The following is a 12,996-nucleotide window of genomic DNA, read 5'->3' as shown; positions in this document are numbered from 1 at the left end:
AATCAGCAAGCCCCACTGCCTCCCTGGGCCCCAGTTCACACCAAGGGACTCACACCCGGGTATCTGAGGGACAGTGAACTCCCTCGGCTCCAAACATTCCCGCATAACCACCGCCACCCCTCCACCCTTACCCAGGGCCCGAGGCTGATGGAATGCACGGAAACCCGGTGGGCACATTTCCACGAGGGGTAAACCACCCTCGTGGCCCAGCCAGGTCTCCGTTATCCCTGCAAGGTCTAGCTCCCCCTCTGAGATCAACTCATTAATGAGGGGGGCCTTGTTGGTGACAGACCTTGCGTTGCAAAGCATCAGCCGCAGGCCCTGGCTCTGTATGACCTGTCCACCTAGACTGCAGGGGTTGGTACAAACGACCGGGCGTAACCAACAGCCACGGTCTCCCAACCGACCTTGAGATCTTATCCTGTCCTCGCATCCCCTCCTCCCCGCGACCGTTGTAATAGGACAACCCTCTGCTTTAGTGACCTTTATATTCCCCCCCTCCACCGCATCCCCGTCCTTCCTGGACTCACCTGTCTGTCCGGCTCTGGCCCTCCTCCCAGTCTGATTAGCCCTCCCCCCCACCCTGGGACCCCCTAAAAAAGATAAAAAACATTTTACTAAAAATCCCCTTAGCTTCCGGTTCCTGCACCTCTCGGGGTCCACGAACCCATCATCAAGGCGGGCCCTTGAAAGAGCCAAGGGCCATGCCTGCGAGAGAGGGGCCTCCCGCAGGCGGAGCAGGTCTGACCTCGAATAGATTGTTAAAAACCCAGTGGGGTAAGGGTGCTGATGATAAAAAGTTGGTAAACGGGGGTAGAGTCTCAATAGGAAGTAGGAGGCTTCAATGTCCAATGTCCAGATTAATACTTGCATGAGGGGGGGGGCGGGAAGTAATCGAATATCCTCAAGTGGTGAAAGATGGCAGAGATGACAGAAAGGTGGGAGACAGTCCAAGGTGGTTCCAGATGGGGGGGCGTTCTTGGCCCAGTTGTTCTTGGCCTAGGTAACTGTTCAGGCCTATCCATGGCCTTGAAACAGGGCCTCCAGTGGCCTCCGGTGTTCCAGGCCACCCCCAACCGTTGTTTATACCTTCGCCCTCACTCCTGGTTTCCATCCAAACGCCCAGGTGGGCACACTCCACCTTGGCCCCCCACACGGCGCTCCAAAGTTCTCCACGGATCATGAGATGCTGCATTAGGATTAGGATAAAATTCTCCACAATCTTCCAAGATCGTAAACTTGGCGTCCTCTGCTGGCGCCGGCAGGGCCCGTGGGGGGGGGCATGGGAGCAGCCAGGATACAGCAGGATACCAGAAAGGAGTCCCTGGCCGCGGCGCCACTCTTTCCACTCGTCCTACTGCCGCAGCCGTCTCCAACTGCCTCTCCCAATTGCCTCCCAGCCTTATTCTCCTCCCCGGTGCCTCGTTCTTCTCCCCGGTGCCTTTTTTCACCGCCAGCGCAATCCTCACGCCGCGCTGCGCTGCGCGCGCCGCCGCCATTGCTTCCCAGCTGTTTCCCCGGCCGTTTACAGCCTTCCGTTCCTCCTCTTCCTCCAATCTCCCCCGACCACCCTGGCGGGCCAAAACGAGCCCAAAACAAGCCAGGGTGGTCGAGCTGTCCAACTCTCGGCCCTCCGATGACATGAGGGCCGGCAGCAGTCCCTTACCCAGTCGGGAGCTCCATGGCGTTCTTAGGAGCTCAGGAGGCGACCGCCATCGCCGGAAGCTCCTCCTCCAATGAGACGGGTCTCCATATAAGTAGCACTGAACGACTTTATGCCAGTTGGAGCAGAATCACAAGTGTAAACTGCAGCAAACTGTCACAGTACAAAACCCCCCTGTTACAAATCCTCTATTTTCCCAACCTTTACAAGGAATCATCGCTGATTTTTTTCCCCATCAGCAATCACATTGCATGCCATGGCAACTAAGAATCTCAATCATCACTTTTTCGATTAGCTTTTTTTAAAGTTCGCACTTCCCTGATGGCTGCATAAGCAATGACAAAATGAAGTCTCTTTTGAACTGAGTCATCCTGTTGATTACGTGGCTATCCATGTAGTTTTCTTGGCAGTGATAGGATGTGATTCACTCTTATGTGCCTCTGTTATTTTTTTCCCCTTGGTTTCCAATCTAGCTTGCAGCCAGACCTTCATGATCTCCCATTTAAGTGTTAACTAGGTATAAACTAGTTTGGACTGAATGATTGAATCTATTAGGTCATGCCAGTGAATTGTAATAAACAATGCTCTTAAAGTTTAGAGACTAAATGTGAGAAAGAAAAGAGGTTGTTTATCTTAACCACAACTTCTTCTCTGCTGCTTGCTTGTTCCTCATGTAATCCTTATGATTTTGGAGAGCTACCCATGTTCTTGTTTGTTTGGTGATGCTTTCCCAGAGAAATGTTAAATATACTCAGTTGGTATTGGCATGAATGAAAAATTTTAGCCTTCAAAAGTAGTATCAAATTATTTTCTTCCCTGGTCTCATCACCCCACCCCCCAAATGAAGCTATTTTAGTTCAGACAAAAAAAACAACACAATTTTCTATAAGTAAGCCTAGCTGTATCTTGAAGTGGGTTTAATAACTTCTTATATCTCTGACTTTGGCAATATTTTTAAGATGATGTTTCAAAGCTGGTATGGAATATACAAACAACAATTTATCTACTTATCTCTATGTATATTTAAATCATTATTTTATAGTTCAATCTTTCATAATAAGTTGAACTAGAGAGTAAACTCAGGATCAAGTTCTATTAACTCAGTAACAAGTTATTTAATTGCAAATCATTACAGCAGATCCGTAAATGTGAGGTTTAATGACTTATATTATATTGCTATTATGTTCCAAACATAATATAATGCAGGTCATTCTATTTTTAATAAGAGTTTGAATGATATATTCAATATGACTATGCAAATTCACAGATCAAGGCCACAAAATCTTTGAATCAATGAATCAAACAATGAATCAAATAATGTTACTTTCAAGCATCTTGCATCCTTCTATTAACTGTTTCCCAAATTCTATGTTGCTTCTTACTCCTGAGCTTGTTATAGACTGCCCTCAATCTATTTGAACTGAACAGACTTTTTTGGTATTATTATTATTATTTATTTATTTATTATTGCAGTATTATTCTGGCTGGTAACACAGCCAGCCAAATGTTTAGATTGGATCTGACAGTTTTGCTCACCTATTGGCTCCTTTCCAAGAACGTAGAAAGGCAAATGGTTAATCTTTGATGCCGTTATTATTATTGGGCCCTCTGGTCCCTGTTCTTTTCATGGCAAGACTAAAAAAATATTTGGAGACAGAGTATGACTGTCCCAAGGTCATCCAAGTGGCCGAAGACAAGACTAGAACCCTCAGTCTCCTGGTTTCTAGCCTGGTGCCTTAATCACTACATCAGACCGCTACTCTTTTAATATTTCAGGGGTCCCATTAAAATCAAGTCAAGATGGATTTGCAAAGATTGAATATGTGACCTTGATGGAAACTGTGGAGTACATGCATCCCATTCTCACAAATCCTCAACATTATTACCTCTGCTTTTCTACATATGTACTCTCTTTTTCTATTAATCCATAGTTACGTCCTCTGCCAATAGGCAGACAACGTCACATTGGTCACAATGTATATTAACTAATATGTATAATGTATATTAACATAAATATGTATGTTTACATATGTTACTTTGTATCTCAGTTGCAACAGAACACTATATTTTGGCCCAGGTCTGAAATACTTTAGCAGGGGCTGGACTAAATGACTTATGTGGTGATCTGAATCTATTTTTACAACACTATAAACTTTTCTTGGTAACCCCAAATTTGTATTCCTTGTAACAATTTTGAATGTAGCCCTTTTTGGAGATTGTATACAGAATCCACAGTTGTAGGTACATATGCGAGTTTAGTGGTAAAAGGTACTCTCCTGCATACACACGCAGGCAGCATTCCATACCAGACCTATGAGATTCCCACTCTCCCTAAAAAACATACAAACTACTGAAAGTGCCCTTGTAAGAAAACATTCACAGCAAGCTGAATTGAACAGGACTGAAGACAGAGCAGGCTCAATTAAGGTCATGTGGCCCAGTAAATTAAATTGCTTCTATCCACCAACCAAATCTCAAAGATAGTATGCATGCTCATCTAGCAGAAAGGAACAAATAATTGTTCTGGGTTTGTCCAGTGGTGGGATTCAGCCGTTTACACCACTTCAGGAAAACCGGTTGTTAATTTTCTGAGCAGTTTGGTGAACTGGTTGTTGGAAGAAGTCATTAGGGCAGATAACCAGTTGTCAAATTAATTGAATCGCACCACTGGGTTTGTCTAAAATATTCTCATGTCACACTGTAATTTCCAAGGTGGTTTATCCATTTGATATCTCAATATTTGTTTCCCCACCCTCTAAAATAGCCCTAATGTCAAATGTTCAAAAAGCTGTTTATTCATTGAGAACCTCATAATATATGAGATGATGATGATGATGATGATGATGATGAAGAAGAAGAAGAAGAAGAAGAAGAAGAAGAAGAAGAAGAAGAAGAAGAAGAAGAAGAAGAAGAAGAGCAGGAGGAGGAGGAGGAGGAGGAGGAGGAGGGGGGGGAAAGGATATTTGTTATAATGACCCATGCTAAAGACCCTTTTCTTTTCATGCAAAGATTAAGTGAGACAAACTTACTTAATATGTTTAAAGTCTTTAGCCCACAGTGAATTATACAGCTTTGAAAAACAGTCGTCAGCATGTAACTCCTTTTAGTATTGATGCTGATCCTTATTTGTCCCTATTATTTCACCATCAGGTGCATCGTGGAATTAAAGGCATAGTCAGGGATCAACACGGGAAGGGAATTCCAAACGCCATTATTTCCATAGAAGGGGTGAATCATGATGTCCGCACAGGTAAATACACATCTTTGTTATAAAAAGAAAATGAAAAAAAGGACAATGAAAACAGCCAACACTGATTTATACAGACCAGTTTTACTAAGGGATCATTTAACTGATTGAGGCCAAGGCAGTATAACAGACAGTATCCCAAATAGTTTGAACATCAAGCTAGTGGCATACGCAAACCTGTGAAGTTAAGTATCCCTATCCTTGCCAGCCCAACGAGGTAGATCAGTCTGTTAAACCAGTGCCATATTGGTCAGTACAACTTTTATAGCAACAATTATAGCAACAGAATCTTGAAAATCTCCTCCCTGGCTTCTTCTTCATATCAGATAGGAGAGGCTTGTCAGAGATGTTTTCTTTCTTTTTTTGTGGGGGGGGGGGACTGAAGTCCCTCTTATCCAGCAGTGGGATTCACTTACCTTCCCTATCGGTTTGCAAATGTGAGTGCGCACAGCGCCATCTTCTGTGCATGCATGCTGCATCCTGCACATGCGCACTGCATCCAGCTCATGTGCATCATGTTCTGTTCATGTGCAGAAGGTTGTGCATTACATTGGGAGTGGGTGGGAGGAGCCTCCAGCAGCAGCCGCTATCGGTTCGTCCGAACCAGAGAGAACCGTCTGAATACCACCTCTTCTCTTATCTAATCATTGCCTTGATAGCAGCTCTTCATCTTACACTCAAGACAATTCCCTATGCTCTCTACTGTATACAGAAAAATAAAATATAATTGCCTAATATACTTTTGAAATTTCATTATACTCAAAAAATAAACAAGCATAGTGGTATATGTGGCAAAATTAATCACTGTATCCACTGCTCCATTTGTATCTGATTTCTTGAGGAATAATATCTCCTTGTGGAAATTCACTATACATGTCATCCTGAATATCACAGAGAATTACATCTTTAATATACACAATACTCCTTCTTTTTATATAGCAAAATTCATGATAGGTAAATGTTGCATATGGAATCTATTTTTAATTTCACTGTCAAAATAATGCAATCTTCAGAAAAACATGTATATATGCCCCATTTGTATTATTATTACATACACATTAACCCTCCATAGTACTCAGATCCAAGATAGACATTAGATTTGCATCAATATATATTCTTGCATATATTGTTTGTATCATTAGACAATCATACTTATTAGACTAGAATTTAGCTGCCCATCATGAAATTGCCTAGTATAATATTTCAGATGCAGTTTTCAAAAAATGAAGTGTCTCAGTTTTCATTTTAAAACATTTGTGACTTCTGAAAACTTAGTAATTCACCTCATTATAGTGGTCCATCAACTAACTTTTTTCAAATAGAACGAGAAAGACCACAACTGTATTCACTCTCATTTTCTCTCTCACACATACAGTTTGCAGATGAAATGTCAGGTTAGTTTTTCTGGTATTGGAAAACTAGGAACAGGATATTCTCTGCATAATTTATTGTCACTTTATAGTAGCTCAATTATGCCATTGGGTTATTACTGTGAAGATAAATTAAAGGAAACCCCATGTAAGATGTCAGAGAACAGGCAGGATAAATATTCATCAAGACAAAAAACAGGATCGTAGCTTGTCCCTTGCAATTGATATCAAGGTCAGCAACTGCTTTGTTTTAGTGCCTAGAATATCATCTATATATAATTTGTCATCCCAAAACCTGTAGTCCAACAGATGGTTCCACTGGGAATGGCAAAGATAATCAAATTATATTGCTTCTGCCCAGAATGACATTTCTCCCTAGATAACTTGCCCCAGATGACTTACTGTGGACAACCTGCAGAACAACTTGCAGTGAGAAAATTCGATGTGGGATAACTCAAGAGAAGGACAACAGGCACTAGTGACTCCATGTTCTGGCTCAACCCAGCCTCGAGGACTTCTAACCTGGGAAGGTTCAGACCTAAAGCAAGACAAGCCCTGCAATTCACTTGTCCCTCTCTTGAGTTATCCCACATTTAATTGTCCTATGGTGAGTTAGGTGGGGAGCATTGACTGTGGAGAGATAGATGGGGTGAGTTGGCAAGGGTGAATCAGCCATGGTTATTTGCCCTGCTTCTGACTATCATCTGAGTTGGTTTTTATTTCACGTATCTTCCCTTTCCTTCATGAACAACAGACAAAAATGAACCAGGCAAATATGCCACATGTGTCATTTTGTCATTGATTTAGGATTTTTCTAGACCAGGAGTCCCCAACCCCAACCCCTGGTTTGTGGACCATCACTGGCCCACGGCATGCCAGAAACTGGGCTGCGCAAACAAGCAAAGCCCCATCCACAGGATGCAGGCATCATGTCAAACCATGCCCCCTCCAATCCGCAGGAAAACCTCTGTCCGTGGAACTGATCCCTGGTGCCCAAAAGTTTGTGCGGGCCACCATTCTAGATGTAAACTTTTTGACTGTCATCCTTTTTTTTAAAAAAAGAGTGATCTTTAAGTCTGCCTTAAATATTGACTTCCTACCACTGAAATTGAAATATCTTTGGTAGTAAAGGGTAGATAACAGTTTTAACATTAGGAATTTAATTATATATTTCTGTTTAGATCAATCTAGGCTCAGATTAGTTTAGCAAGAAGAAACACAAGGAAAAAAACCCTCATATTGCAATGTGGAGACCAATGCCCCAGATCCTTCACACTGTCAGATAGATGGATTATTATAAAGGCATCCAAATCCCACTGTTCCTCATGGCGTACAAAATGATTTCTAAAAGCTTCTCATATATTCCCACTAGTTGCAGAATGGAGAATATGAAGCATATAGTTTAATAAAGTTAACTTTATATATGATCATGCTGCACACTAAAAGGTTGGTGAAATATTTCCAGGATTAAAAGCAACCCAGCCTAAGAAATAATTAATTCCTATGCCAAACTTTAGTAGCAATCCTAGAGAGATCATCAAATATTTAAGCAAAAATAAGCATATATATACAGGATGGTACTGAAGGCAAATGTATTTCAATATTTTATTCTTCTTTGATTCCTCATCAGCAAACAATGGAGATTATTGGCGGCTTCTAAATCCAGGAGAATATGTGGTCAGCGTAAAAGCCGAGGGCTACACTACATCCATGAAAAATTGTGCCGTAGGATATGACATGGGTGCTACCCAGTGTGATTTCACAATCAGCAAAACCAATTTGGCCCGAATCAAAGAGATCATGGAGAAATTTGGAAAGCAGCCAATGAGCCTCTCACTTCGAAGGCTCAGACAGCGAGCAAGGCAGAGACGCCAGCAATATAGACTGCTTTCTGCAATGTAACAAATATTGCTATCAAAATGCTAACCTTAAACTCAAAACCACTTTTGTAGTAGAATATATATATATATATATATATATATATATATATATATATATATATATATATATATATATATATATATATATATATATATATATATATATATATATATATATATATGTAAATATTTTTAACATGCCCTTTTCATTCATGTTGCTATTAAGAATTGTATCTTGAAGAATATTTTTGCATTCACAGTTCAGTGTTTAGATTTGTAAATTCTTGTGAAATTATTGGAATTAAGAGGCTGTCCTCTAGAAAGATACTACAAAGTGATGAGTATAGGCATAGTATCTCTAATCCAAATGGAAAATATATATCACCAAGACCTGGAAAGCAATCCAGGCTAATAAACTAATGGATAATTGGTTTATTGTGATATTTTTTTTTAAAAAAAGCTATTATGCAATGATTGTCTAACTTGTTATATTCTTATGAAGATTAAAAATATGTTCAATTTACATTCAATTACCAAAAAAACTGAATTAGGAAGTAGGATATTGATAGTGGACGTGCAACATGCTTGATTTATATTATTAATTAGGTCTATTACTTTACTAATCTGCTTCTGATAGTGCACTAAATGTTCTGAATTATTACAGTTTATTTAAGTAAATAATAATCACTGTGTATTTCCCAGTTCATTGTTGGAATGTTTTTTGTGCTGTAATTACCCATTTTGTTTTTCAGTAAATGAAACTTTTGTAATTGGCTAAATCCAATATAGCAGTCATTTTGTAAATACTGTTTGCAAAGATGTAGCAGCCATACTATGTAAGGAAACAATATTATTCATATCTGCTAGCATCTTTATCATTTAACATGTTGTTTCTTATATATAAGCCCATTGCGGCCAGTTTGTTAACCAGTAGTAGTTAACCAGCTTTCCAGGATTTCAGGCTGGGAACTTTCTCACCATCTACTGTTTTCATATCTTTTTAATTGAAGATTTCAGTTATTGAGCCACAGTCTTTTTTCTAGGTGCTCCATTAAAATACTGGTGACACTTTCATGCGATATATATAGCTAAGTGTTGGAAGAAAAAACTGATGCCTTTCTATTATGAGAAGGAACCTACTACATTCATGTTTTCGACATAGCTAGCAGTGGACTGAAGTTGGCTTGATCAAATGAGATGATTATCATTTGAAAACTCTAACATCAAAGAGAGATTCTTTTCTGAAAATGAACTAGTGTAGGTTCTACTATAGACAATTTCAAATCATCTGACAAAAACGTTATACTTAATTATACATTCAGCCATGTGAGGCTTAATCATAATATGCATGAGGTGATCTATGCACATAGGTCTACTGTTTTGGTAATCAGAGCAAGAATGCAATACTATATGAGAAGGAGAAAAGTTAATTACCTCTGTAATATATAATAGTAGAGTTAAGACCTGTGATGGTGCAGTGGTTAGAATGCAGTACTGCAGGCTACATCTGCTGACTGCTGGCTGCCTGCAATTTGCAATTTGGCAGGCTAAATCTCACCAGGCTCAAGGTTGGCTCAGCCTTCCATTCTTCTGAGGTGGGTAAAATGAGAACTCAGATTGGTGTTGCAGCAATGTCCACAAGAAAAAAAATGGTTACAGAATCATAGCTGTCAACTTGTACCAATCTTTTGGCGATATCGCTAACAAGTTTTGGAACATTATATTTACTCACATACTTATTGGCTTTTCACCCACGTAAACTAGGGAGGGACTCTAACAGTTTGAGGACATGTATTTTCTTAACAGGGATATTATTATCCACTATTAATGTCAGTACTATTTTTTTAATATATTGTAAAAAAAGTGATGTCTATTGCTGGTCTATGACCGACATAAAGATACATTCTATTCTAGGACTCAGATTGTTGGGGGCAATAGGCTGACTCTGTAAACCACTTAGACAGGGCTGTAAAGCACTGTGAAGTGGTATATAAGTCTAAGTGCTATTGCTATTATTAAAAATATTAATATTACTTCACTTGATTGTAGCATTCCTCACTCTTTGATTCAGTTGTTCACAACACCATAGTTCAATATTTAAATCAATTTCTCCTCCTTAATTAATATTTTATGGTTTTAAAAAGCAAGAGAACATATAAAAAAACCTTGGCCAGCTTATTAAGAAATATCAACTACCACTTTTCAGCAAGGAAGTGATAGATAAGTAAGTCTAGTTTTGACACAAAATACTTTCTACAGCATACAGCACACCCTAATTGATTCCAGCACTGGTTAGTGCATCTTATTTCCCTTCATTGGCCTATGAGTATCTGCCTGAAACATTCCCACAGTTTATATTATGATAATGTATGAGCCCTAAAAAGACAGACAGATAACAGTTGGACAGAGATAGGACAGATATGAATTTATGCCTAAATACTTTCACATACAATGTCTGCTTTACGGAATTTCTAGATAGGAAACTACTTAAAATAAGCCCATTCAATATATTTAAAATAGTAACCACATCCTTGGCTGAATCATTGTAAACAAACATTCTTGGCATCATATAATTTCTTGTATTCAAATATCTTTGCAAAAGGTTAGAATGTAGAATTAAATTGCTTTGTTTTCCTTTGACATGTCAAGAGAGATTCTAAACAATAAAACTGTGCCTCAAGGCAGTGAATCCATTATGCTCAATGCAATCGTGCAGCATGTGAGTCAAGAATCCTGAATGTCCAAAGACTTGTTCTCATTCAGGCAGGCTTTATTACCTGAATTCACTATCATTTGTCAGAATTTGTAACTACTGGATTGCTGCCTTGTTCTGAAGACATTTATTTAGTGTGATATGTGACCTTAGATTTTTGTATAGACTGCTTAAATCCTTTCTACTCATTCCCCTAACTCACTTATCAGGCGTTTTATCAGATTTTATCATGAGGTGTACTAATTTAGTGGCTCAATGTCTTTATCAGCTCATCTAATGAATTTGTCAACCTTCTTTCTTAAGGAGATGGATATCCATTATGGAAATTTATGTAAGGTGTAAAAGACACAGTAATCTCAACTATCTTACTTCTGTAGGTCAAAACAATTGAGATATCTCACATTTGCCCTTACATCAACCTAGAAGTCTACTTTTTTACTTTTCTGTCCAACTTCCCTTTACTGAAGAATGCATGTGATATTTTTCATTTTCCCTAAAAAATAGTGTGTGGAGATTAAAATGTTACTTTTACCCAAGCCCAATCAACATACTATTATGCCATCCCATCAACTAGAAGGTATATGCAATGTATTGTCATATTCTGGACATGAGTCACCTATATTATCTTATATCTTTTGGGCTCTGTATATTAATTCCTGGTTTGTAATTAGTTGTCTGGATAAGATAAAAGAGTTAACATTACCAATAAAGAAAAGAAGACAAGAAATTTAAAAACCTTCAGATGTGATTATTATTGCAGTACATTATGTTGAGTACATTATGTTCATTTTTAAAATTATTTTTTAAAGTATCAATGTTTGTAATTATTGTGTGAGACTATATATTTCAGTGTGAATAACAGTGACGTGTAGTCAGGTGAGGCAGGGGAGGCACAACCTCACCAATGTCATCATGAAATGAAAAAAAATGTAAAAAGAAAAAGGCGACAGCTGAGGTCAGGCTGAACTAGTTGCTGCCTCACCGTGGATGACTCTGCTTAACTGTTTAAAAAAGCCTCTAAAAAATGCCCTCTACTATGAGGCAGGAGAACTGCATGCTCATCTAGTCTGAGTTTAGGCGTTTTATGATCACTCGAGCAGAGTTAAACAAGGGTTAAAAGCCTAAAAATTCCTGATGTAGGTGAGGCGCGCAGTTCTCCTGCCTCATAGTAGAGGGCGCTCGTTTGAGCGGGGCTTCTTCAGAGGACTCGAGGCAAGAGCAGAGTTGAAATCCTCTCTGAAACAGCTGGAAAAGCTACGTATGGGTCGGAGGGAGGGGGAGGAATTCAAACTTCAAACTTCAAAGTGTAGTTTGATTGCAGGCAGAGCCGCATTGCCTTTTCAAACATGTAATCAGTGAAGCTGGGCTGTATCCTTCCAGGGCTGGGGGAAAGTGTGTGTAGTCCAATCCAGCTTCTCTCTCTCTCTGTGTGTGTGTGTGTGTGTGTGTGTGTGTTTGAGAGAGGGGGAGGGAGGGAGGGAGAGAGGGAGGAAGGAGGGGAAGGGAGAAGAAAAAGAAAAAGAAAGAAGGAATCTTCTTTTGCAAAGGGGAAAAACAAATGCTGTCGCTTTAAATCGGAAATGAGCATGCCTGGCTGTGGAATTCGGGGAGTTGAAGTCCACAAGTCTAAAAAAATTTGAAACCCACCACTGGATCAGTGCCTCACCAGCCATAAACCTCACCGCACATCACTGGTCAACAATATTTACACAGATTAATGAGAAACAACAAAATTTCTATCAAGGAAAATACTTATGCAAATACACATGGATCTCAAAGAGAAATTTGCTGAAAGTAATGATAATGCCTTCAAATTACACATATTTAGGATTATAAATGAATAGTAATCTTTAGCACAGTAACAATATCCCTTGTGTTGCTCTTTTGAATAAAATTGAGTGATCAAGGTTAATAAGTCCAATTCTTATAAAAGTAGCTTAAATACCTGAAAATCTAGACTATCATAGAAAAGAACCATTGCTGAAGTAATGTTTTGAAGAGAACTACTTTAAGATATGATTGAGATGAAAAAAAAGGCACAGCTGTCTTTTTTCATTGGAAATCACAATATAGTACAGCCTGTCTTTTGGCCTAAACAAGATCCTGAATATTAAACCACATTG

General features: G+C 39.3%; 1 protein-coding gene across 1 annotated transcript in view; it reads left to right on the top strand.

Moving 5' to 3' along the window:
- The window catches only part of CPXM2 (carboxypeptidase X, M14 family member 2), a 126,280-nt gene extending 118,038 nt beyond the window's left edge, over positions 1–8,242 (top strand). The window contains exons 13-14 of the mRNA XM_081955729.1: positions 4,814–4,913; positions 7,911–8,242. Coding sequence (XP_081811855.1) covers positions 4,814–4,913; positions 7,911–8,182 — 372 coding nt within the window. The 3' untranslated portion in view covers positions 8,183–8,242. The remainder of the gene's footprint in view (positions 1–4,813; positions 4,914–7,910) is intronic.
- Positions 8,243–12,996: the final 4,754 nt, after the last annotated feature.

The sequence above is a fragment of the Natrix helvetica genome (genome assembly GCF_964273705.1).
Source record: "Natrix helvetica genome assembly, chromosome: 5".
Taxonomy (NCBI): domain Eukaryota; kingdom Metazoa; phylum Chordata; class Lepidosauria; order Squamata; family Natricidae; genus Natrix; species Natrix helvetica.
The sequence above is the reverse complement of the archived record's forward strand: the minus strand, read 5'-3'. Positions and strand labels throughout refer to the sequence as shown.